Source organism: Nyctereutes procyonoides, unplaced genomic scaffold, assembly GCF_905146905.1.
Source record: "Nyctereutes procyonoides isolate TBG_1078 unplaced genomic scaffold, NYPRO_anot_genome, whole genome shotgun sequence".
Classification (NCBI taxonomy): domain Eukaryota; kingdom Metazoa; phylum Chordata; class Mammalia; order Carnivora; family Canidae; genus Nyctereutes; species Nyctereutes procyonoides.
In genome coordinates, this window is record NW_026575133.1 from 28,600,391 (window position 1) to 28,627,197 (window position 26,807).

At 44.4% G+C, this 26,807-nt stretch overlaps 2 protein-coding genes across 2 annotated transcripts in view; one reads left to right on the forward strand and one right to left on the reverse strand.

The window, feature by feature from the left end:
* The window catches only part of DOCK1 (dedicator of cytokinesis 1), a 498,451-nt gene that overhangs the window by 201,994 nt on the left and 269,650 nt on the right, over nucleotides 1-26,807 (forward strand).
* Nucleotides 1,212-26,807, reverse strand: part of INSYN2A (inhibitory synaptic factor 2A) — a 37,293-nt gene continuing 11,697 nt past the window's right edge. Inside the window, exons 2-3 of the mRNA XM_055346340.1 lie at nucleotides 16,929-17,000; nucleotides 1,212-1,563 (exon numbers count right to left, since the gene is read on the reverse strand). Coding sequence (XP_055202315.1) covers nucleotides 1,380-1,563; nucleotides 16,929-17,000 — 256 coding nt within the window. The 3' untranslated portion in view covers nucleotides 1,212-1,379. The remainder of the gene's footprint in view (nucleotides 1,564-16,928; nucleotides 17,001-26,807) is intronic.

Genomic DNA, 26,807 nt, shown 5'->3' on the forward strand with positions numbered 1-26,807 from the left:
TTCAAAATTTAAGTCATACAAAAAAAGGCAAAATAAGATTCCCTATCTCTTATCATGAAAAGCAGAAAGTTGACAGACCAAGTCATTTGTAGATGAGGGGCTTTTGATTTCTATAAAAAGATACTTGCAAAGGTGCAAAAGAATGAGTGGAAAAATAAAGGAACTAAGATTTATATTGCAATGTGTAATCAAAAGAACTCTAAGTGTCACTGTTTATTTAAAAAATGCCTAAAAACGTTTGATTCACAGCTTTCCCCTAGGTATGTCATTGAGTACAACTTACTAATACGTTAAATGTAGGTGACGTTAAGTTTGTTGGTAGCAGCTAAACTAAACACGCGGTTTCTCTTTGAGATGGTCGGGTCTTCCACAGTTGTTTCAGAGCAGAACAGGTTGTATCAAACGTCTGGTCGCGCTTTTGGTGATGAACCGTGTCTCAAAGATTGATCCACAGAAACACTTTCCGGTGGCAGAGAACACCTATGATTTATTGGTGACTGTATTAACCATTGTGTATCTCTAGGTGTGTTTTCAAATTCTTGCCAGAATTTATCATTTGGCCTTTGGGTACCAAAAGATTAAAAATGAGATCTAAGAAAGCTTAGTGTCCAATAGCTCTGACCCTGTCAACTTGCAGTGATTAAAGGCATGTCCTGACTTTGGGGGACTCCTGGCTGCTGGCCATTTGGAAAATGAGCAGTAAACATGTCGCAGGTCTGGAGATGAAGAGAATGCTGTCTGAGGTGTCAATGTGACACTGAGATGTGGTCACTTGGCTTAGCGCTACAGCACATGAAGGCAAATATACATATAGTCACATTTTAGAGATTATTCATGGTCTCCGACCACTTGAAAAAATTGTGCTTTCTCCAGAATTTGATGTGCTGAAAATTGCACTCGCCCCCTGCTTATTTGCAAAATTAAACATAAAAATGAAGTCCTTTGCAAACATAAGGCTTGCTTTTTCTTCTCATTATTTAAAAAAAAAATAGGCTTGAAAATAATTATGAGTTTTAGCTGTGTACAGAGTGACAGCCCACCCTCTCGTGAGCTGATAACGTAACACTTGCCGATCTGGGGGGTGGGGTGGGGGCATAGAATTTTTTTTTTACTTATCATCTTTGACTATATAAGCTTCATTTCAGAGTTTACATCCCACATCCGTGAACTGCAAAGAACAGCTGGCAAGGTGTGACCTTTACTACCTTGCTTCTGAAGGTCATTATCTGTTGGTACAAAGGCCTTTTTGGTAAGCAGGGTGGGAAGTGGGAGGCGCCCGAGCCAGCCATGGCTCACTCGATCCTGTTCATTTTGGAAAAGGATTTACTTAACTCCAGTGGCTTTTAAAGACGGCCTTTAGACTCCACACGCCATGAGTTTTAAAGAAACCAGAGTTTCCATCTTCCGTGCTTTTTAGATTCGGGTTTGGATTTTTGCTTGGGAGTAGCGGAGTAGGGCTCCTGAGAGTAAGGCGAAGGTGCAACCTGAGTCTCCTCAAAAGGATGGAGTTTCTTCAGAACTGGCTGGAGCTTGTCTTCTTGCTGCTTAAAGTCCAGCTCCACACTGGGAAGAAGAGAGAGGGGAGAATTTAGTGCTTGATCTTTCATATATAAAGATCCCTCTTAGTGACCGCAAAATGTGGCAACATCCTACCAGGGTGATGATCGTATATTCTATGGCTCAGTTGTAAGTAGTCAGCTCTGATCTGTTTGAGCTCTGTGTCACTGTGAACCATCTCAGATAGGTTCATTTTCTTCGAGAATGACTTACTTGGCTTTCGTGGAGAGCCTCTGAAGTTTTATTAATGTATTCAGTTGGTGTCAGAGTATATAATGTGTTTGTTGTAATGAAAAAGATGACATCCGAATAGCCCTTTTGCTTGTCCGTAGACTGCACACACGTGCTTCACGGAATAAACAGGTAACCAAAAGTATGAGTGTTCAGGGGCCATCCAGGCACAGATAGAGCAGGGGTGGGAAAGCCCTGTGCCCGTGCACCTTTTCACAAGATCAGAGAAATCCACAGATCTCACCTCAGACGGTTGTGGCATGACATGACCTTGGGTTATGTTCTTATGAAATCTCATTGCCTACCAAAATGGCAAGAGCCACGATATCCAACCTCAGGGAAAATAGCGTGTTTATAGAGTCAGTGCCATTGAACATCACTCAGTTGTGATCAGAGACAGGTTTTTAAGCAAGAACACGGTGTTTGGTGAAAATAACCAAACATCGTAACGGCATTGCTGAAGCCAAAGTGTGCAGACATGTAGCCATGTGGAAGGACCTTTGGCAGTAGTGATGATGTTTGTGTTAGAATGGCAGGATTCAAGGCAATTTTTTTCTTATGAAATTTCTCCATAGAATACTGCAGCTTGCCTGGTGTCCTTCCTGTTCTTCGTGGCCCATTGTTGGATCCCCTAACTAACTTCTAGAGGGTCCCCTTGGCCTTTGGGATGGAACGCCCTGGTCCAATGACACTTTCTGTGATGGTCCCAGTAGTGATGAGCCTTGCCTCCCTTCTTACCACCCCCATTCCCTGGTTATTTGAACGTGGGCACTGCATCACACCAGGCCTCCAGAGAATTCTGCCCTGTGTTCCTCCATGTCTGGTCTGGATGCCGACTAAATGTCAGTAGATTTCAGTAAAGGCTCAGCAGTGATGATAATACATGAGCTCATAACATTTTATATCTAGTAGAACCGTAAACCATTTATAAACATGAAATCCTATTGATTTAGAGAACCATTAATCCCAGCCAAATTTTGACATTTTGGAAAGACAAAACAGCAAAGCTGTATTATCCGGAGTTTTAAAAACAAGTTCAAGACCCATCTAATGGACCATTTTATGTCTGAAATCCACTGTTCCATTTTTCTTATCATCGAACACTATAATAGTACTGGAAAAATTAAAAATATTGTCAGAGAAGTTTATGGCTAGTTAACCCCTGCTCCCAAAACAAGAATTATTTTTTTTCCCTTCATTTCAAAGGGCCTTTTTGAGTTATGCTGCAGTTTATAGGAGGCAGAATGAAAACCTCGTGAACTCGCGTCTTGCTAATCGAGAACACGTGATCACGCAGGCACAGTTCCCCTGCAGGGGAGTTGCAGACGGTGGAAACCTGCATGTATGAACCACGAGCACAGTTACGCCGTGCGGTGGGAGGGGCAAGGACCCACGCTGCCTTTCTTCTTGTTTCTCCGGGGGCCGCGGGGGCTCTGACAAGTCCCTGCCCCTTTCTTAACGTTTAGGGTCCCTAACTTCAAGAGGTAAAATAATGACTGGCTTGATGATCTCCCTGAATTATGGTGAGGATTTCCGACCCCCACTCCCCGCTAAGAAAAATCAGTGAAAAACTTTATATTAAAGTATAAGATGCAGTTCAGATATTACTTAAGCCTTATTATCTGTTGATCACTCACCCTGTAATGGGAGCAAGAGCTAGCAGCGATAAAGATGCCTGTGGAGGAATTCTTCTGCTTGGACCCTTAACGAGGAGAACCAAGGACCTTGCAGTCAAGTTTGTGAGACATTGTGGTAGCCACCACGGTAGGTTAGGCACCAAAGGGTAGTTTTATCAGGTGCTTGGTTAATCCTGGAAGCGTGCTTTCCAGATCATAACCACCGCAACAGTTCCAGGTAGGTTTTGAGTTATTAGATTGGCAGGCGGGTGCTGGCGTTTCCTAGGCTAACAGTACAATTCTGGGTACCTGTAATTATTGAATTCCCATTAAGCCGCTACATTGGGAATCCTGTTATTAACCAATTTATCACACCGCGGAACCATGTAATCACAGAGTAATCTAATCTGAGTTCTTGTTAACAAAATGACTCGACTCTGTCTGTCGAGTTGATTCCTGTTTGCCCTCCCCCGTTACTGAGAAGCTGCCCTCAGGAGCAGCAGCAGGAGCAGGCTTCTTTATGGCAGGAGTGTGTATGGCCACCATTGCCCGTGGGACAGCCCCCTGCTGGGGCTGGCAGTGACCTTGAGCCATGTCCCTCCCTCCCCTCCTGTCCCTCACAAGTGCCAGTGCATCTGCCTGTGGGACGTGTGCCCCGGCTGTCAGACACATGATGTGTATCACTGTGTACACTCTTTTCCTCTGGGGGCCTTTGGTCATTATGGAAGGAACACACCAAGTCACCGGGTTGATTGGAAGCAGACAACTGGCTGGAGAGGGCAGTGTCTGAAGGTTAGTAGTCTGGCCAACTCTGGCAGACACAGAGCAGAGGTCCCTTTAGTTAAGAAAGGAGCACCTGCTGTCCTGGCTAGAGCAGAGGACTGGGACAGAAGCCACCACTGGACACAGGGCGCTTTGACTCTATGCACAGACCCCTTCGTCCCCCGAGTTACCCAAACAGCACCAGGGCAGGCTGCCCTCACTCTGGGCTCTGCCGCCGATGCTTGTGTGACACTAGGTATGGGGCGAGGGCCCAAGCATGCTGCCTGGCAGGCTGTGTGGGGGGGAAGTGGTCGCCACTGCTGCTGTCTTTGTGGCTCTTACCTTTCTCCCTGCCTGAAACACCTGTCCTTGCTGCTGACATGACTGGCCACTCCTCATCCCTCTGTCCCCCCGGGTACCCATTTTCTCCTCATTCTCTAGCCACCTTCTGACAGATCCTCTAGCACCACGCCTTTCTTTTCTCCTTCTCTGCCTCACCACGAATAATTATTTGTTTCTGTATTATTTTGCCTCCATCCCTCAAATGCAGGTGCCGGGATTAGGGGGGGATATTGTCCCACCCCCATTCCCAGGACTTACACAGAGCTTGGATCATGGCAGTTGACTCTGTAATATTTACTGAATTAAACAAATGAGCACAGAGCCTTAAAAGACAGATTCTCCTTGGCTTTGGTCCCACTTGCCCTGGGCTGCTCTGTTTGGTCGGCGCCGTAGCCCATGCCCTCTTCTGTCCTCCCATGCTGAGCCCACTCCTTAGCCCAGACAAACAAGGCTTCTCCTGGAAGAAGTTGGTGGGCCTACTCCAGGTGGAATCTGGCCCAGCTCCATTCTATCAACTTAATTGAAGAAGATGGTAAAACACTTTCTGCAGCACAAAGGATCTTTTTGGAGCTTGGTCCCTGTACTTCCAGTTCCTACTTCCATTTTTCTGGAAGAGTCTGCAGTAGGAACTTGGAAGGACTGGATGGGATCGGTAGGGTGCTCATGAGTGGCCAGCTGTTTGCGAGCTCTGCTCAGGGGAACTTAGGAGTGGCATTTTATTCTTCCCATGGGCTGGAGGCCCTGGTCGTGTCTTCCCCTCTGTCAAAGGTGACTTGCCTCCACTGTGCAGTTTGGTTCTGCTTCCCCAGCTCAGACACTTCTCCTCTGGTGGGCCGAACAGATGAGAAGGTTTGTATTGCAAGTCTGAGCTGTAGACCTCATGACCTTTCAGGACCCAGTGGGGGTTTAAACAGCTCCCCGTACCCTCCAGGGCCTGTGTGCCCAGCAGCACACACGAGGCTGGACGCTGCTGATGCCGCCCCCCATCTCCTGCAGGCGGGGGCTGGTGTTCGTGATACACTGTCATGGGGAGATGTGCATTATGCTGAATGCTGTGTGTCAGGAGGATAAGCAGCCTGGAAAAAGTCCTGACTCTTGAGTTTCAAGACCAAAGGGGCCGGAGCCAGGCCAGCCTTACCTGTGCTCGGTGTTCTTAAATGCCTGAACAAAACACAGGCTGCAGCTTGTGCTGGGAGACACACGATGCCCAGAAGTCCCGGGGCTGCATAGGAGGCATAGCTCCCCAGGAGCTCCTGTTATTTGCCTTGACGTCTCTCCTTTCCCTGCATCCCCTTCTCCCTTCAGACAACCAAACCATTTGACCGAATGCTTTGTGTTGAGAACACCCTGTGAGCTGAAGGCCCACCACGGTGCTATTGCAAAGCTATTTGCCGAACTCCCTGTGACTCACTGTGGCAAACAATTAAAGCGGCGGGCCGTAGATTCAATTTCTTGGGTTAGTCTTTTTCTCTTTTAAAAATGGGAGTCTTAGGATGGAGACTTTTCTTGCAAAATTATTATTCAGTACATTTCCAAAGAAATAAAAATCTGTCCTCAGTCTCAGGCTGCTCCGTCAGCTGGCACTCCAGCTTTGTTCTCTTCCTGGAGGCTCTGCTAAGGCTTTGTAGTAACACCTCTTCCCCCACTTGCTTTGCCTTTGCAGAGGAGTGTGGTTGTAGCTTCTCCAGTCGGTGCTCTGCTCGCTTGATGCTCCTATAAATACTTGGACCCTGCCACAGTTTCTTTAGCACGCTGTCGCCAACTCCTCAAGTTAATTTAAGGGGAATGTAGTTAAAACATCCCTTTCTTCAGTCCTCTGTGTGCAGCCGTTAGGAGTTAAAAAGCAAGTGAGTTGGGCTCCCAAGCACTTGTGTTTTCCGTAGTGGAGGAAAACCTGGAACCTCAGATTTCTCCAGCTTCGGCCACCTCGGCGGGCTCTGTAGACTGCAGAGCAGGAACGTCTGTTTTTAATTCTCCCTGAATTAGATCACCGAGTTCCCCCGGCGCTCTCTGTGGCTCTGACTGACTCACGCTCGGCCACTGTGGATAAATCATCTCACCTATGGGGACCTGAGCTTGCTGGGTTGTGAAACAATAGTGGAGATATGCTCTTCCCCCACATGGGGGTTCTGCGGCACATCCTCGAGTGCAGGGAAACAGCACAGCGTGGGGTGTGGTGGCTCTTGCTGTGTAGATCTAGGTGGGACAGACCGTGTTCCCCATGGCTCAGCGCTCCCTGTCTAGGGCTGGAACCTGGCTGGCTCGTATCAGCACCACGGACAGCTCCACCGCTCCGAGGGACCCTAATGTTAGGATCCGAGTTGCAGGCTGGCTGTTGCCCTTGCAAGCTGGGTGAACTGAGGCAAGTCTCTTGCTCCTGGGCTTTGATTTCTGTACATGACCCTGCCCATGCCTCCAGGTAGTTGAAGAACTGGGACCCCAAACAGCCATCATACTCTTCCCAAATCCGTCTCCAATTGAATATTTGAGGGGCACCGTACATCCAGCTTGTCTCCAATCAAATCTTTCCTTGGGCCCGCTGCTCTGTCCTCCCAAACGCAGCCAACATTCGTCCAAGTGGCCAAGCTTGCATCTTGGCATCAAGCTCCACCAGTTCTTTTTGCTTGATCCCACCACCCACATCAGGGGATTTGCCCTCTGCAGGCTCCAGCATCCTTCCTCTTGGGCCAACCACCACTACCCTTGTTGAAACCTTCAGAAGTTAGTCCTCTGACCACTGAAACAGCCCAGCAGTAGGCTTGCTTTCTCCCTCTCCCCCTCCTCTGTCTCCTTGCTCTCCCCTTCATTCTCTCCCCTCATCCCCATCATTCTCTCCCCTCTTCCTCCCTGTCTCTCCCCTCTCCCCCCTTTCCCTCCTCCTCATCATTCCCCCTCCCTCCCTGTCTCTCCCTGTCCCTCTCTCCCTCCTCCTTGTCTCTCTCCCCTCCCCTTCATTCTCTCCCCTCTCCCTTTCCCTCTTCTCCTGCTGTCTCCACCCCTCCATCTTTCCCCTCCGTCTCTTTTCCCCCTTCTCCCCTCTCTAACCCATCTCCCAGTTACCTTCCAGAGTCACCTTTGGAAATCCTGAAACTCCTTGGCACAGTCCTGCTCATCCTCCAGCCTAGCTCATGTCACCTCTTTCTGTGGCATTTCCAGAATAACCACACCTGCCCGCTCTCTGTCCTGTCCAGACTCTCCTCACGCATGGTTGTCTCCCCATCTTTACTAGACCGAGTCTATGTCACATTGGATTGTAGCTGTTTTTTTCTCATGACTGTGAACTCATTGAGGGACAGACCCTATTTAATTCTTCTGTTCAAGATGCAATGAGTACAGTGTCTGGCTCAGAACTTGCTTTGTTACTGACCTGAAATAAACAGATGAACTGGACCCAAACCCCCTCACTTCTTATCTCTGCAGAATGCTGCTGTTCTTTTATATTTTACCATCAAAATGAATATACGTATATAAAACATGTCTATGTATGATATACCTATGTTATGTATTATCTGTGGATCCCATTCCACTGGTTTCAAATAGTAATAATTTGTATTACCAGCTTTTAACACTTTGAACATAGAAATGATTCATCATAACTTTAGATCCTTCTCTCACCATCATTTCACATAGTAGGTGCATAATTCAAGTTTATGGAATCACTATAAGATAAAAAATACCAGAAGTATATGAGTATTCAATAATATTAATACCAAGACTATAAGATCTCTCCCCCTTCCCTGCTATGCTATGGCAAGGAAATTATGATTACAGTTATAGAAACCAATACACTAGCCTGTTGTCGTAGCTATAATTATATTGTTATTGTTATTTGTTAGTGACTTTTCTGAACGGTTATATATCCTGACCACACTGGAGAACAGTCCTCCTCTTTGGTGCTTGGCTAAGCTCCATCCTTGGTCTCCATCTTATCTTTGAGTTCCTCTGGAATACAAATAACTAGTCTGGCACCCACGCCTTCTCGAAGTGCCTGAGTTTGTGGGCTGGCCAGATGCACCAGGATCAAGGAACCACGTGTTAGCTTCCCATAAATTGTACCGCAGAGAGGTGAAAGTGGAAAAGACTTCAGCTCTATTTATAACCTCCACCCATAATAATTTCTTGAGTAGGAAAGGGACCAGATCACTAACAAGAGTGCCGCATGTGTATTAAGCATCTCCTATGCCACACTCCTGGCCAGCCACAAAGAAGCTACATAGTAATTATAAGAGTACAATAACTATTAAATGTAGCCTGCCACTATGCTGCTGTCTCTGGCCCCACCGAAGGCCATGAGTTTTATTTATTTATTTTTTTGAATCTTTGGGCAAGGAGTGCATTGGAACTGCACTTAAAAGGAGAAAATAAAAAACTCTTCAAAATTGATTGTAGTGAGTCCGGCAAGTGCCGGAATGGACCACTAGGTTAGGTTACTGAGGGTTGTCCAACACCTTGGACTGTCACTTCATCTGCTCTTACCATTTTCAGGATGGGCACATTTCTGCCTAGGAGGCAAATGACTTCCTAGGGTCATAGTGCTGGAGGTAATATGCAAAGCAGCCCGACCCCCTGGGCCACCAACCCAGGACTTGAATTCTAGATGCTCCAAGGAGCTCTCCTTCTATTGATCTGAGCTGAGCTATGCCATCTGTGCTGATAGGAAGCAATGAGAGTCGCATCACTCAGACCGGAAAACCATTAGCTTCTTGTGCGAGTCCTCTGGTGTCACCAGTGACCATGTAAATCCTGGGCTCCCCACTCAACCCCCAGGGATGTGGTGTATAAGAGAGGAGCTCTTTCAAGAGGGCTGATGGGAGAGTCTGTCGTGTGGTCTTAGCAACCAATATCCTCTCTAATCGCCACGTTCCCTGTGGAATTTCAAATGATCTAACTCAGGCATTGTGGTAGGAACCAAGTCCTTCATCTGGCCCCTAAAAAAAAAAAAATAAAACTTCGTATTCATGTAAAAATGAATTACATCCATTTTCTCATGATACTGACAGTGCAACCTCCTCCCAAAGGTTTTGGACATCGGTGATGCCTCCTTAATTATTACCTCTGGGTATAACCAAGGGTGAGGGTTCTAAGAGGAGGGTGATCAGTGTAATCAACCTTTCTTTGCTGAATACATTTTAACTAATTGCTTAAAAACAATATGTTGAGATAACTAGTTGGTTTTCAGTTTTCCAGTCTCTAATACATATCAGAGTTCCGTGTTAGAATGAAGGTGTTGCTATTACAAAAGCCTAAATCCTTATATATTGGGGAAAAAGAAATAATGTATTTTACAAATTCTGATGGAATGGGAAAAAACTCTGATTATTGGCTTTGGGAATTTTCAAGGAGAATTCTGAGGTCTGTTAAATCTTCTGTTCTTTTAATTTACTTTATTAAAAAAAAAAGTACTTCCTTATGCCAGAGTCATACTATATAAGGTATTACCCTGGGACTCCTTCCTGTCATCTTCCTCCCATACCATCATTCACTGTAAATACAAAGAACAGAACGCTAAATATTAGACAAAAGGCTAATTTCCTCCACATCAGTTCATGTTGTTAAAGAACTTAATATGCACAAGTGGCAGTAATTAGAGCAGGACTGGAAAGAGCACTTCCACTAAGAGATAATCACTAAATGACAAAGGCTGCAGAGATCTCACTCCAAGTGGGCTCTGGGCAGGCTAGACTTGGCACCATTTCTGCATACAAATGCAATTACCTCTCTTAACAATAAGACTTCATTAGTCGTGAGGCTTTCAGTGCTGGTGGCTGTCCTGATCATGCGTCACCCTCACCAGCTCTTTGCAGTTTGTGCAGTACACCAGAATCGGTAAAATTTCCATGCACAGTTTTATTTAGAATCTTTGCGTCCTTATATTCTGTGCTCTTAATGGCGATGCAATGAATTACCAAGGACGATATGAGGAAGTGCCACCCGTTACTTCTGTGGATTCCTCCTTCCATCTCATATAAGGGTAATTGATTCATCTTCCCTGAAATCCTCCAGTCATTTTGGAAAGAAACGTGCAGCATTTAGGAACTTCCTGCCAGATGAGCAGTCAGGGATCGTGAGGTCCCAGAAGGTTCCCAGATGCTGTAAAGATGAGTGTGCACATGCGGTGAGGCGTCCCCTTCCGCCCCTGGGGAAAGTCTGGCTGTTTCTCTCCCTGGTTCCTGCCCCTCGTTCCTGACTCTGTAGCCTGGGGGGGTGGGGGTGGGCTCTAGCGCACATGACTGAACCCTCCCCAGCATGCTGTCCTTCCCAGATGATCCCACCACCTGTGAGTCGGCCCCCTCCCAGGTCAGGCATCCCCGCTTCCTTCAACTTCTCTTTATCTGTCTTTTGTCCTTGTGTCTGTGGCACACACCATTCCAGCAGAAGGTTCTCCTTTGTCAGAGCTCTGCTGTTGCAGAGTCTTAGGGTAGCGGGTGTATGTGGGGTTATCTTCAGCCAGATTACTGACTTCTTTCCATCTCCCAGTGACTGGGGTGAAGCCTCCCATTTCCTAGGCATCCTAGTGAAAATGCTTGCTGCAGAAATGCCTATAAGCACCGCATGGAAAGGGCTTGGGTATTTAATCAAAATGGTTGGTTGAAATCCTGCCCATGCTTGACCATCAGTGGATCATATCAAATGACAAAAATAGGACATAGACAACATGGCCTTCTGCAAGATCCCCCTCCCTCATTGGGACTGAAAGCAAAGCAGACCCTCAACATCCTGTCCATACAGATTCCTGTCCCTTTCCTGGTCCCCCACATAATTAGTGTACCTGGAGGCCAGCTGTGTGGTGGCCTTGATGTGTGGAAATGGAGCATGTGTAGGCAGCGTCCTCCTGGAGGGAACAGTAGCATCAGGGCTTCTGACTAATGGTGGGAATTCTAACACAGGAAATTTTTAAATTCTGGTAAAGATCCTATTTAATGAATCCAAATCAGCATCATTATTACCTTTTAATTTTGCTCTCATTCTCAAAAGCCTTAGAATTGAGGTTGGCACGTGCTTTTTTTCATAAAAACGTACAAATTTGAATTCAAGCCATTTTGTTGTGGTATTATTTTACGAATTAACCACTTCAGTAAAGGAGGGAAATGGTGTATTTCATTGTTCCTTTCTGAAACACAATCTGAACAAAAGGTGAATCATCAGTAGTGTGACTCATCAGATTCGTCTGACAAGAGAATTAACCAAGATAGGCTGGGTACAAAGCATCTGAACTGCTTATGAGCAAATATTATATTAGTAATTTATCCTTAAAACATTTTCTGAAATAATTACAGCATATTGTGACAGGAAATACGGATGATTAGCCAGAAAAGTTTTACTAAAGAAAACTGAAACCTGTATTTCTGTTAATCTTTTTTCATGCCGAGATGGTCTTTCATTAGAAATTCAGAGTTGGTCCAGATCACAATCCAAGGGATGTCATCTTAGGAAAAAATGTAATCATGTCAACCACCTCAAAATTCCTGATTATGGGAAGTGTTACTTTTGATGTTGGAGGTTTTAGTGGACCAGCGAGCAGGGCCAGCTATTGGCTGCCCAGGAACGGTTGTTGGGCTCTACATAAATCCGATTTGCTAACGCAGGAATGGATGTTACTTGGTTGAGAAATGCCTTGTGACTGTCCACACTTTTCCTTCCATGTATACTTTCTGTGCAAGCTCAGAGTCAGTCCTGCAGTAAATCGCTTGTAAATCACTCAGTCAGCAAGCTTTCAGAGCTGGAAGGGACCTATCTGATCCTTGTGTGCTGTTCCACGTGACTTTAGAGATTTAGTGGCCACCCCGACAGAGAGAGGGTGGGGGTACCTCTGGGGCACCTGGTGCCTGAGCAGCAGGCTCTCGTAGGCTGATGGTACCAGCCTTTGGCTTGTGGTACTGGCAGCCTTTTCCCCCGAAATTGCTTCAAGACCTTTTGTCCTTTTGATGTTTCTTCCAAGTCCTGTATATTTCCACGACAGACTTATTTTTTACAGAGAAATATGTACCGCCGCCCATGGCAAAGGTACACATTTATTACAGGACCGTGTTGATAAAACTGCAGGCAGCCAGGTCTTGAACACGGCACCTTTTGCATCTCCCTGGGCCAAGTGTTACTGGAAACACAGTGGATTTTTATGCTGTTCGGAGAGGGTAATTGGGTTTTGAGTGAAAAGTGGTATGTACATGCAGGACAGGCAGGGTCCAATTCATTGACCTCCAGGGCTCTCTGCCTACCAGCGAACAGGCATGACAAATTGCAACATGTGGCTATAGCAGCTATGATGGCCTCTTGTGTGCTCCCAGTTCCTGGGATAACCACTGTCTTTTGGGAGCTAAAAATATCTTTATTTTGAAACTCCTTTAACCTGTTCAGTCTGGAGGTTCGCGAGGCACCTTGGGAAAGACCAAGAACAGTGGTCGAGATGGTGGTATGGGGACTGAGGTCTAGGATGCAGGCGCTGGTATCTGAGAGCTCGGGTGCCAGAGCCACACTTGGAACCCGCTGCAAGGACCCTGTCCTTGAGCTACCTCAGTGATGGGGCCCTCTCTCTACACAGTTGTGTGCAGGAACTGAAGGAGGACTTGCTTGCAAGTTTCCTCGGTGAGAAGAAATGGACTTAAATCATAAAGCCTCTGAAATCTGTGCCCTCCCTTTGGCTCACTTCTCAGATATTACGGCTGCCCATGTGCACTGTGACCGGGTCCCCCGAACAGGTGATCTCTCCTGCATAAGGACTATGAGTTCTGAATGCTTTTCTACCAAAGAAACCTCTGTTCTTCATGAAGCATTTGGCTTTTGAGGATTAAATCATAGGGCTGACCGGAAACTGAGAAGCCACCTAGCTGAATTCCTCCTTGATGTCCTTTCTCTTTTGACAAAAGGGAACCCTCCAATAGGGAAGTCATGTATCAACCATTGCCAGCCATCAGGGCAGTCTTGGAGAGATGCGAGTCTCAAGGAGCCAGACCAGTATCCTTTTGTCATTGTAGGTTACTCTTTGGTATTCAGACAGTATGACGGAAGCCCCCTTGGTGGCTGTCCTGGGTTAACTACCGTGTGGTTCCCCCGTGACACAACTGATGCCCACACAGGCCATCGCTCCTGCTGAACAGGCTTCCTGTAGGTGACTTCCTGTAGGGTCGCCTACAAACCCTTTATTCTTATTCTGCTGCTGAATGCTCACCACCAAGAGGATCTTGTGTTTGGATCTGTTTATGTCATTTGTGCCTATCACTGAAATGATATCATTTATTTGAATGTTGCATAAATCAATGTAATAGGACATAAACCAACAACGTAGAACTTAGGCAAGAGAGAATTATTTCTGTGAGTTAGGTGCTTTGAACAGAGTAGGGTGTGACCAGATACCAAGTGTGAAAAAGGTACAGGCAGTCAGGATCTAGAAGTGTTGTGAAATCAGATTCCCCCCGCAAGGTGGTTCACGGAAAATCCCTTGGAACTTGAGTGGGGTGCCCATATTCATAGAAAACATCTGGGTTGCCCTTCAAAAGCCTGGCATAACTTTAAATCAGCTAATTGTTAGATCTCAATCTATATGAGTCAGATTAAATTAATAGGTTAAGTGTGTGATGTCCCTTTTGACTGGCTTTTCAGTGAGTTGACTGGACGTGAGCTCTCACCTGACTTATCATCCATGAAGCTCAGAAAACTGGGGTCCAGGGTCAATAACCAGTGTACCGAGTGTTACATTTTTTGTTGACCTGCAACCTTGTGTGAGTTAGTAACAGTTAAATTTTAGTGATTTCTAATGTAAGTGACTAAAAATTGGGAACAGAGCTTGATGAGCTGTGTGTGTTCAACTTGGTAGTGATACTGAGATCCTTATTAATGGCTGGAAGTCTAGAGGCAGCGGGAGTCCAGCTGAGATGTTGTTCTTAAGCCCTTCTAGAATAACTTCTGTTTGCAGCACAAGTTTGGGGGTTGGGGAATTGGTGTTGCCATCACTCTGACAGGAGAGATTTTAAAATGCTTTCCTGAACAAGAGATCTCACATTCCAGTTTTTCTAGTACCACCTCTCCAGGGATGTTTGCCTCATTTAGAGATGGGGCTGTGTGTGGGGGGTGTGCCTGGCTCTGGAGGGTCCTCTGGGGCAGCTCCTGAAGATGCACACCAGCACTCCAGCAATCCCTGCAGTCGCAGATCTGACGACAAGGTTACTGTGAGGGGACGTGCATTGTCCTTGTTTTGCAGGAAGTAACCAAAATGATCACTGTGGCCCAGTCCCTCTCACTGGTGAGTCTTTGCTCAATTTGGGCAATTTCCTGTGGTTCTGAGACATTCACGGATCTTTCAGAAAGTGGGCCAGGAGCTGGTGTACTGGGGTTCATGCAGAATGTTGGTTGAGCCAATTCTAAATTGCAAGCACTCAGAGCTAATTCCTGCAAAAGACAAATTTCTGTCCTTCACGGGCTTGTTAAATCACTTCTAATATCACTTTTAATGTAAGTTACTTCTGGATTTAGAGCTAAATTTACTTAAATTACTTCAGTTACACTGGAGAGTGCCCTAATAAATTCTTTTTTCAATCACCCACAAAATGTTAAATGGGTTTGTGCTCATCAAGCTCACTGTGAACCTTCTCTGAAAATCTTGGTGCACTTCTGCTCTGTTGCATTAAAAGGCTGGGTGAACCACGGCTCCCAGAGTAACAGAAGCTAAATAAATAGTGAGGGTATATGCCAGGCCCTTTACAGTCTTCACTTCTTTTCCTAATGACTTATATTAGTGAAGGGTTATCTTGAGTCAGAGTTACATCGCCTCACTGTTGATTCTTAGTTCTCTTCCACAATATGAATTTAGTGAAAATAATTCCTACTAAGCAACTTCTCTGATAAGTAGATGTCTCTGAGGAGGTGATTTGCGATTTGTGGGAATTCTTGACAAAACTTGCCTGGGCGCTTGCTTTTCACCTCTTCTTTGTTAATGGTGGGAGGATAATCCAGCAGTTCGGTATGCTGGGCCGGGGCTCCTGCCGGGGTCCAGGCTGCCTGCGTACTACCAGGAGGCGGTAGCAGCTGGCATGTGCCTTTTACAGACCTTAACCTGGTGATGGTTCCAGCAGGGCGGGCTTTGTCAGTCTCAGAGCGATCAACAATTTGGACGGGACGAATTCCTGTGGTGGGGCTGTCCTGTGCTTTACAGGATGTTAGCAGCACCTCTGGCCTCTACCTACTAGATGCCAGTGGCACCCCCCTAGTTGTGACAGCTAAAAACGTCTCCCTCCAGACCTTGTCAGATGTCCCCTGGAGGCTAAATTGCCCTTTGTTGAGAACTTCCACAGTAAGGAATGTGCTAGTGTGACACCTGGTGCTCATGTCTGCCTTGCCCCAGAAGATGTCACCAAGTGACCCAACTCTGCTTTTAAACAGTCTAAGTCCCATCCTGGATGTTCTGCTGGGCTGGAGATGTGTGATGAGCCCAAGAATGTGTCAAGCTTTTTGCTACATTGAAGACATTTACACCCTCTCCCTGTCTCTACCTTGTTGATCAGAGAAAGGGGACTTTGAAGATCTTTTTAGAAGGTGTATTTTGGTGGGCATGGGTCGGGGGAGAGGAGGGATGGGAGGTCTTTCATACATTTCTAGATATAGAACTATGCAGTGAGAATTGTTTTGGTAATTGGGTAAGTCAACTGTAATTGTCCTTCAGCCTTAGGTTTTAAGCAGCGAACTAAATCATAGCATCTCTTAACTGCTCTCGTGTGGTTTTGTGAAAATTATATTTACCAAAAGAAAACAGGCAGTCACCTCCCTGAAAGTTGTGACAATATCTGAGAATCCTAAATTTCCACAAGAAGCCCAACGTGGTTTTTCCCTATTGAAAGTTTGTGCTGAATTCTTGTTGATGCAAGCAATCTAAACAAACTTTAAATTAAAACAAAACAAAACAAAACAAAACAAAAAAACGTGATGAACAACAGCTGTAGGGATTCTAGACTGGGGATTATGTCCCAAGGGATGCCAGTGCCACAATCTTTGTGAGTTCCTAAGGAAATAAATTGCACGTTTGGTCCAAGCAGCCTGGGTTCTTCCGTGGTATTCCTAGTGCATCCAGTGTGGTTTGCAGTCTTCGATCTATACCATCTGAAGGACTTAGCTTTCATAGCTTTGCTAGAACACACAGTACAGTGCTCATGGCTATCAATTCTGAGAAAACAAGCCATCAAACTTATACCGGTTTTTGAAACCACTAAGATGCATTTGCAAGATAAATGAGTTCAAGCTCTCCCTCATCCTGGGATCATACACCTGGGGTTGAGTATTTAGGAGTAGCTTAGAATTATGGTCAAGTAAAGCCCTTTACTTTGTGTCTGATATAATCATCCCAGCATGGCCCCCAATGATTCTTGCATCCGTTGGGTAAACATCATTTGTCACTCATAATAGAAAAGTGGGAGGAGGAGAACGTTAACATACCTATAGATAATACATGCACTGTTCCTGCATGTGTCACAATTAGCTGTGTCTTGCCCAGTCCGATATGAAAGCCTACAAGATAAGAACAGGAGAGCATTACAAGTGGTGGCTGGTGGTCGCTGGCTGTTATAGAGCAGACACCTCACATCAGATGCTTTCCCAATGCCATTGCTTGTCATGGTGATGGAAACTGATTAATGTGTGTTTCCCATTTTGCTCCTGTCTGCATTTATCATACAAAACCAATGCAACGTCTACAGCTAAGATGATATTTAAAATAAATCCAGAATGTGAACATAAGCTACTGGATGAAATAGATAATCTGATTTTGCTAAAAGAGAACTTGGGATGTTTCAGTGAAGCTCTATGTTTATGGTATTTTGAAGACACTTTGGGGGAAGACCAATGCCAGATATGTTAACTCCATGGCTTAACTTTGCTCCACAACCTCTCACTGCAGGTGAGAGTACATGTCTGCAAACTTCAGTTCATGGGCTGAATCCTATCCCTCATTCTGACTTTGTCCCCCAAGAATGGATTTTACATTTTAAATGGTTGGGGAAAAAGGGAGAAAGGATAATAATATTTGGAAACTGTGTGCGTTAATGAAATTTAAATTACAGCGTCCTTAAATATTGTGAGAGTAAAAAAATAGTGAACATTTTTTTCATAAATATCTACACATGGTATCTTCCATTTTTGCTTCTTGGTTTCCAGATTCCAGATATTTATTCTCTGACTCTAGAAAGAAAACAATTTGCTCAGCCTTGTGGCAGAGAATCCTAGTGCTGCTGTCATGCCTTCCACTGACCTTGTCTGGCTCTATTATCTGTGAGATCTATCAGTCCTATGAGGCCACACAGGTTTGCTTTTTGGGGGAAGGGGGTGGCAAGGTTACTTTCTTCCTCCTTAAAAAATAAACTTAGAGTATTTTTTGGAGCATACTGTGGAAGGTTGAGTACCCTAAAACGTTTGACTATTTCTTGGCCCTCTTGCCTCAAGAAATTAGCATTAGAGGTGGTTTTACGCTCTTTCTTCTAACGACTTCAGCTGACCTTTCTTCCCTGATATTTTTAACAGCCAGGCATAGTTTTTCCGAATATTACTTTGTACCCAGGGGCAAACATGATAACCACAGTCTGTTAAATTTGTGGCAGAAGAAAAGCTTCCATCTGAATTGGCTTATGTACACTGAGGGGATAAATTTACATTTACATAGAATCACTCAACATAGTAATAGTGTGCACAGAAGGTTTTCCGTCAACATCAATAGTCAGTATTTTTATCACCTTCACTGTGTAAACTTTTCTGGTATGCATCATGGATTTCGAATTGAAAATAACTTTTGTTTTCCTCATTATATTTTGTTACATAAACATTTGACAAAAAGATTTCCCACTCAATGTCATGTTGTCTCAGTGAGCTTTGGTAAACTCAGGACTTGACCTTTGAATTCTGTGCATTTTACTTAATCTAGTGACCATATCCTGCCTTAAGGTGCTGCTGATCGTCACCTGTGACCTTAGTGTGTTTGGGCGAGGATTGGAATCGTGGTGTGGCGGCTTGTGTGTTGATCTTTGTCCACTATCACTTTCTGCATTGGGCTCCTTCGGAAATGCACGTCTCGCATTTTACTCTCCCCTTGGCTTAGTCAGTAGAGAGGAACAGCCAAGAGCCTGTGCATCACAACCTCCCCTTTCTCTTCACTGGACATGGCCACTTTTTTCCTTAGACTTTTCCTCTTGTTGACAGACCCCCAAGAGTACATTGCTCATGTACCTTCCCACCTGGCTCCAGATTTGTCAGACCCATTCCGGGGTTCCCCTGTGTCATGACATCGACCATTTTCCATTCTTCCATGCCTTACATTTGTACAAAGGGAATTTCTCCATTTGGCATATTCTCCCAAAGCTTGCCCAAAGCTCCTTTCTGACTGAGGTCATTTTTGTACAATATTGTGCACAACATGTGAGCCCGTGTCTTAGCAGTGACTTGGCTGGTGCAAAACATGTTGTCACACTGTTAGGTTGGGTTGCAGATGAGGTAGTGTTTTGCTTTTGTGTTGCATGAGCATGTGCTAACCACCTACCAGGACAGCTGTTTATAGGTGCTAGTCACCTTCCAAAGTTGAGGCTTTTAAAAGAAAGCAGGTAGCATCAGAGACATTTCTTAGCCCTTATCTGAGGGTCACTCTTTCTGGGGTCTGAGGAGAATATGAATTTCAAACTTGTAGAACCTTCCTGTCTTAGACCTCAGGACAGAGCTCTATTAAGTCTCATCAACACCAACACTCCTTACTTGCCCAATATCCTAGAGTTCCCAAGTGTCTCACATTAGAGCCTTGAGCCTTCAAATTAATTATGGTATCCTCATTTTAAAGAGAAGAATACAGTAACATTTCAGGGCCAGGATCTCATTATTCTTAGACCCCAGGCTTCTGATTCTCTGTGATGCCTGCCTTCTACCTTGGGATTGGTATTCGGCACTATGTATAATTGGCAGCTTGGGCTAGTCAATGAATCCAGCAATGACAGGACAAGGGCTTCAGGTACCAGAAATGCACAAGAGGACTTTCTTACAGGACCTTGGCATTTTTCAGTTAGAAATTGCTTTTTTAAAGCATTTTCTGAAAAGACTCTATTCTTATCCCCATCTAAACACACACACACACACACACACACACACTTTTTTTTTAACACTATTACAGTCAGTAAGTTAATAGCTATTAAGTGCCTATTAAGTGTTAGACATTATTTGGCTACCGAGGAGACATTTTTGAATAAGACACAGTCTTTGTCCTCACAGAGCTTGCAGTAGAGTGGCAGAGGCAGACAAGCAACACATAAACACATGGATGGATGCACTGGATGAATGGGATGGGCAGATGGATGAATTTTGATAACATTGTGTTAAGGAAGGGTTGTGGAGAGGTGGCTTTAGCTAGCAGACTGAGGACCTGGATTCTGAAGCATGACCTTGATGATAATAAAAAAAGAAGTGAGTCATCTGAAGATGCAGGGTGGAGTGGTGCAAGCAGGAGGACCATCACATGTGAACATCTTGCAATGGGAATGATGTTGGCATATTTGCATGACAGAAAAAAAAGGCCAGCATGGCTAGAACAGATGTTGCATAATGGAGTTGCCAGAGATGAGATGAGATGATGTAAAATACGAAACTCTTTGGATATTATTTTAAATTTAATAAATTTAATCTGGAAAGCCATTCCAGAGTTTTTCTTACACTTGGATGAAAGAGTGGCACAGAAATCACTTCTTGACTTAACTCTCCCCCATGGCTCCAACATCACTTTCATTCAGTTCCCTTTCTCTTGCTTCTTTTATTTGCAACTCAACCTAATTCACTTACTCAATCCTGAGATATAGTATGGTTTGATGTTTATTGATAAGAGGCAAATGAGTCATCATACCTACTTTATATGGAGACATATTTGTGGTCACTGGTTTTTAGCTAATTTAAAAGAAAAACATGTGGTCAGTCGTATTTCTACAGTGTCTGGGAAGTTTTAATTTCTCATTGCCATGAACTTTTCTTAGAGACCCCTCAGTATGTTTCTAAGATTTTTTTTAAAAAGATCTTTCTTTTGTTTAAAGGATCCAAGAGTTTGGTGTCCATAAAGATGGCTTATAGAAATAGAGGTCAATGAGAAATTAATTTGCAGATAAAATTTAAAATGTTGCCCTTGGGTCATGTGGTTAAGTCACAGGCTGCCTCCAGCAGCTAACATCAATCAAGGTATACCTGCTAAAGTTTTATTAAGCATGAGGGTGTTTTCAGTAGAGGGCTTAAACTATGTAATCCATTGTGCTTATTGCTTTGATAATCCATCTAATTGTCCTTGGAGCTTTCAAGCTGTAGGGTTTGGCTTCACTGATAATTTTATGGTCACATTAATAATTGTGTTACAGCATCTGAATGAATGTGTTCTCTAAATATAGATGAAACAGATAAATTCTTTCTATAGGACAGGGAACACAAAGTGCTTATGGAATTTCCCTAATTTTTCCTTCTCACTTGGAAACAAGTCATAAAACCAATACTTGGAATGATTATCTTTCTAGATAGCCATTGCTGTGAAGAAGAGCAATCCAAAAACGTTGGGCTGCTGGAGCAGAGACTTCTCCAGTGACAGTAGGGCTAGAGATCTTTTGTGATTATAAGTTTGGAGAAGAGAGAGTTTACGTTATTGATGTAAAAGCTACGAGGAAGAATATCTTGACCAAAAATTGTGTTTTCTGTCTTGCAAGTTAATTTCTCTTTTTGTAAAGCTCTCTTTCCTTTTGAGGAGTTACACCGTATATAGGTTTATAATTCTATGCCTGTCACAATGCCCGGAACACTGAGTATTTGGTTAATATTAACGTGACCAAATAATAGAATCATTCTTTTGGTTCTCATATTGAAGTTCAGTAATAGACAAATCTAATGAAAAAATTCCAACCAAGTGCAAAAAGCAACCAAAAAGCATACATGTGAAAAGCTCTGGTCCCCACTTTTTTCCCAGTAGGAACTCCTTTGGACTCCAATAATTAGCATGCTCATTGTAAATAGTATTTTTAATACACTTATATTTGTAGCACTCACTATTGTCCATTGCAATTAGTTGCCATTTGTCAGTATTTTCTGTTATTAACCTGGAAAGAACACAGCAGCAGCACCAAGGACAACGCCAAGCACCAAGCTGTCTTGGGTACTTGTTTTTCTCTCTTCTCTTCCCTTGATTCTCTTGCCTCCATCCCTCCAGAGCATAGTTCTAACCAAGGAATGAATTCCAGAACCTGGAACCCCTCCTCATTTGATACCTCTTTGACACTTATGGTCAGGGAGGGCTTTGCTGAAACCTAAAGGAGACTAGACATGAGTCATGAAATGAGTAGTGATGTAAAGAGCATGGACATGGAGGAGGACTTGCTCCAGATTTGCTAAAGCAGAGGGATGAGGACAAGTTTATTTTAAAATGTAGTTTTGGTGGAGTCCAGGTGTAGAGCCATTTCTACTTCTGCTTTGTGGATTTCTTCACAAGACCTTGCTCTACTTTCAAGAAAGCAAGATAAGTACCATTTACAGAAGATAGTGTGGATCTCTAGTTGGGGCACCTCCATTCAAACACAACACTGGGGCCTCCTTCCTGGAGTGGCCTTGAGTTCTCCAGGTTAACCCTGTATATGCAGTTCACCAGTTTCTCCAGCTATCTTAGGCTTCTGCAGTAGCCTGCTCTAATTTTTAATTATCAGTTTCAAAAATTCCTGTGTATAAAAGTATACTTTTGTACGCCTATACAAAAAGGAGAAAAATGGTGACAGATTTGGGGGTTTGCAAGTCTTTGGTCATTTCTGCTGATCAACAAAAGGTAACGGAATGTAGAATTGACAATGAGCAACAAAGGGGGTAAGGCACATGGCAGAGCCAGTGTGGCAGTTGTTATAACAACGCCACGGGGATGATGAAGGAAGGATGGCTGCTGGTGTCAGCCTGAGCTATGTCCTGGGATGCAGGGGCCCAAGAGCAGGGGTGGCCGTGACAGGCAGCATCTGCTTTCTTGAGAATGCATCACAGGGAGATCTAAGATAGCAAGGCCCTAGGTGGTAGGAAAGGGTGCTGAGAAATGTCATAGAAAGGTCATGAAAGCTTTCTTCCTGGCCACATATCCAAGCTGCTCAGTGTCTCTGAGACCTTGAAGATAAAGCTTGAGAGGCAGGACAAACAACTCTGATCCTCCCCCCCCATCCCCTCCCCCAGATTAATTGTTTGGTTAAAAGGTCAGGAAAGGAAAGAAAAATGCCTCTCACTGTGCCTATTATCAGAAGCAAAGTCCAACAAAAGTCATAAGCACCTCAGAGAAGAAAGGCTGGCAAGTAGAAATTAATCCTCTGATTTAGTAGTAATTACTAGCACTATATTATTGGATTGACTCAGACCATGCTCTTCCTACTGCCACATCCCACAATGCGATTTTCTCCACAAGGTCTTAATTTCCCAACTGAAAATTTTTTTCCTTCATTCCTGGATGACCGTGGATGGGTTTTGACTTCAGAAGAGCATTCTCCTCTCAAGCAACGTCACAAGTGCATTAGCACGTGGCATGCTGTGGGCCTGTCCCCCAGAGCTCGGCTTTGCCACACAGTGTAGCTGACCCTGTTGCTAAACTGCTGGTCTCTTAAATGGCAAAGTGATTTCAGCAAGTTCAGAATTTCTGGCATGCAAGCAGATGGTGTCTCCGGTGATGCTAAACTCAGGGCATGATCCTTTAATTGTGGTCTTCAAAACGCGTACATTACAGAGGGTATTGGAATGGTCACTTGGAGTTAACTCAAAGGTATGTAATGGGCCCTTAGTTAGAGATGGCGGCTGCTTTAGAAAAAAATGGCACGATCTCTATTCTCAGTGATAATTTTATGCACTTGTTTAATTTATTCTTATTCCGATCTCTCTTGTTCTTTTGGCTTTCTCACTGGGTGCCAAGAAGTGTTTTTTCTATCACATTCTAGCCCAGGTTTGTGCTACAGCTGTCCCTTCTTGATAACTGAGCCATCACTTATGTCAGCATCTTAAAGGGCTTTTTCACTTAATAGTCTCAAAGTGACTGTAATTAGAAGCATAAAGTAATACCACAACTATTGTTGGGAGAAACTAAACTTCAAAAAATAGTCAAAGGCAGCTGTTTTCAGTGACCCCCTATGATGTTTTAAGACCACCCCTGGCAGGGCTTTTGGCTCATTCCTTTTTTTTTTTTTTTTTTTTTTTGGCTCATTCCTAAGGCTGAGTTGTCACTAGGAATTTGCCAGATCATGCCCTGGAAGTGCAGTTGCTTCCTATGTTAGCTGTTCCATACTGAAAGTGAAATTAGCCTTTCCCATATATATCCATGTAATCTCAACTATATCTGTGTTTTGCATCTAAGCTATTAAATGCCAGGATCTGGGGAAAAGAATGTGAAGTCAGGGGCACTTGGGTGACTCAGTCCATTGGGCGGCTGCCTTTGGCTTGGGTCGTGATCCGAGCGTCCTGGGATCAAGCCCTGCACCAGGCTCCCTGCACAGTGAGGAGTCTGGTTCTCCCTCCTTCTCTCCCTCTCCCGCCACCCTGCTTGTGTGCTAGTGTGTGCTCTTTTGTGGATAAATAAAATCTTTAAAAAAAGTCGATTTTCCCAACAAACTCCCAAGATCATCTGTTGATCAGTAAAAAGGCAGTGCTGGCTTCCCCTGGCAGTGGTATGACTGTTTCTTCTTCCCCGGAAGCTGAGACGGAGCCATCTGTTAGCCAGTGGCCAGCTTCCTATGTTAGGCTGTGTCCATCAGTGGCCTGGGATCCCCAGCTGACTAAGCATTTTGTGTCTTTTAGAGAGTGAGGTGGTGTTTTAAAGAACACAAAATAAGTGACCACAACTCTTTGTGGCACCCCCATTTCCTCCTGCCATAGGGGGTGTCTAAGAGGGCTGACTGGTTGGAAGCCTTTTTAGCTTCTATAGGAGCAGCACAGTCATCTGCACCCAGGTGCCTTCGGGCAGGTCCTAGTACCCTTCCTCTACCACAACATCTCCCATTTGGTATTATCTTGGTACGCTTCATAGTCTCCTTTGTTTGCCCGGCTAACAACGTGCACAAGAGTCATGGGAGAGGTGGCCATAAAAGTTTGTGGCTACGTGGAATAATGAATGGAAGAGCGAATAACAAAATTAATTGGGAAGGTAACTTTGCTTCAGTAGATCTATGAGGGTTGGATTGATCTCAGTCCTGGTGAAATTTAGCAGCTCTTACCTCATTTAAATAAAACTCAGACTCCTGTCCACGTTTTCTATTCTGTATCTTGAATATGGTATAACCGCTGAATTATTTGTGTTTTAAGAATTTTAACCAGCAAATATTTGTTAATTATATAACCCTGGTTTCTCTCTTTTCATGTTCTTATGCCAAATAGGACATTAGTAGGTATTGGCTTTAGTATTAGTTCAGGTAATAAGGCCAAACGCATTCAGTCCTGCTTTCCTCTCTTCACCTAGAACTTCTTTTTGGAGAAGAGAGGTCTCGTTGATGAAGAACATCAAAGTCTTCTTTTCCACACATACTCATGTGATCCTTCTGAAAAGAATGTGTATGTTCCAAACATCCTTTGTGTAAAAAATAAGAGTTGTCCTGGCTGACTCCCCAAGGGAGATCTATTTTTTGGGTTTCACATTAGAATAGAGGAGGGATATCCTATTACCAACATGATGGTTAGATTTTGTGGCACTCTCTAGTTGAGTTGCAGTACAGCTGAAAAAACCTGGAGGGCTAGCCTGGGAACCCCAACACCATGTATAAGTTAGATTAGCTGGAAATTATGTTGTGGTCCAAAAGATTCCTTAGATACGATGTTTTATAGCGCAACCCATTCGGAGGTTAAAGTAGTTCTTTCTTCTTCCCATTTGTCTTAACCTTAACTGACTTTTTTTCTACTGGAGGGTAAAGTTCTCAAAGTTGTTCATAGCCTGTTCTCCCAGAGCCAGGAACTGAGATGTTGATCCTTGAAGAATTAGCTCCACATGCAAGCCCCATGGCATCTTACAAAACACACCCAAGTAACGTAATCCTGGTTATTTCCACTTTGTGTTCTAGTTAGGAGACCTCTATTTAGGGTTTGGCTGTGGATTAGCCCAAACAACTAGCTGGCCTTCAGCATGCTTGCATTTCATGGTTCGTGGAGTGCTTCCTCGGCGTCAGCTTGGTGCTTGGCCTCTTCCTGGGGAGCAGTTGCTTGGGTGAATAAATCACAGTCCTTGCCCTCAAGGCACTAAAAATCTAGACATAGGTCTCCAGTATGAAAGAGCTGCTTCTGCACTGACTGAGTAGAGCTGTAGAACTTTGAAGAGTTGTGCTACTTCTCGGGACAGTTTCTACACTCATTCAAATGTACATGCTTGCTCTGGCACAGATGCTCTGTTCCCTCGTGGGCAGCTCAGCGTATCTTCTGGCAGATTCCCAGTACCTGTTTGGGTGCTTGCAACCTTGTGACCATTTTTTGGTGCATGTTGATGATGTGATTAAGGGTCTTTGCCCCACATGCCTGAGAGCATCTTGGTGGCCACGGATCTATCTTCCCAGTCCTGGCTCTGAACTCACAAGAGCTTTCCCTGTAGTAGGGCTTGAGGTATATATTGTAAGTATCTGTTTCTCCTGTGACTCACAGAGAGTGAGTGCTGTGCTTCTCTTCTCTGCTTTCACCGTTGGCCACAAGGCTTATCAGTGTGGAACATACCATGCGTTTTTGTTATTATTTTGCCTTCTGTCTGCCCCCCGTCCCTCCGAGAATGTCAGCCCCACTAGGGCAGAGATTTTTGTCTGTTTTTTCCCTAATGAACACTCACTGCTCACATTGGGGCGTGAAGGATGGTGGATGCTCAAGAAACATTTTTTGAATAATGAATGAGAAAATGAGTGAATGAATGAGTGAAGAATCCGTGTGAGGATCCTGGCGGGTTAACTGACATCGTACCCTGTGCTTCGGATATGAAAACAGGACGGTCAGCACTCTGCTATTCCCATCCAGATCAGGTGAGAACATCTGTCTCGAAGTATTAACATGATCCTATCTTAAATTTTCCTCACAAGTGGAAAAGGTCAGTCATCTTCTGCTTCCAGCACCCAGATATTCAAAAAGATGGTTCAGCCTGTACCTGACCCGGCCCCCTCCTCATCCAGGGGAAATGCCATCTCTCTATCCCAGAAGCAGTCCTGGTGAACGAGCTTCAGTGAGAAACAAAGACCTTATTAATAATGAATGCAGGTGCTTTCTTTATATGATGTTGACAAATGAGATTGTATTGGCCTAGCAGCTCCCCAGATGTGGTGACCCTCTAATTCTCAGGAGGCTCTGGCTCTT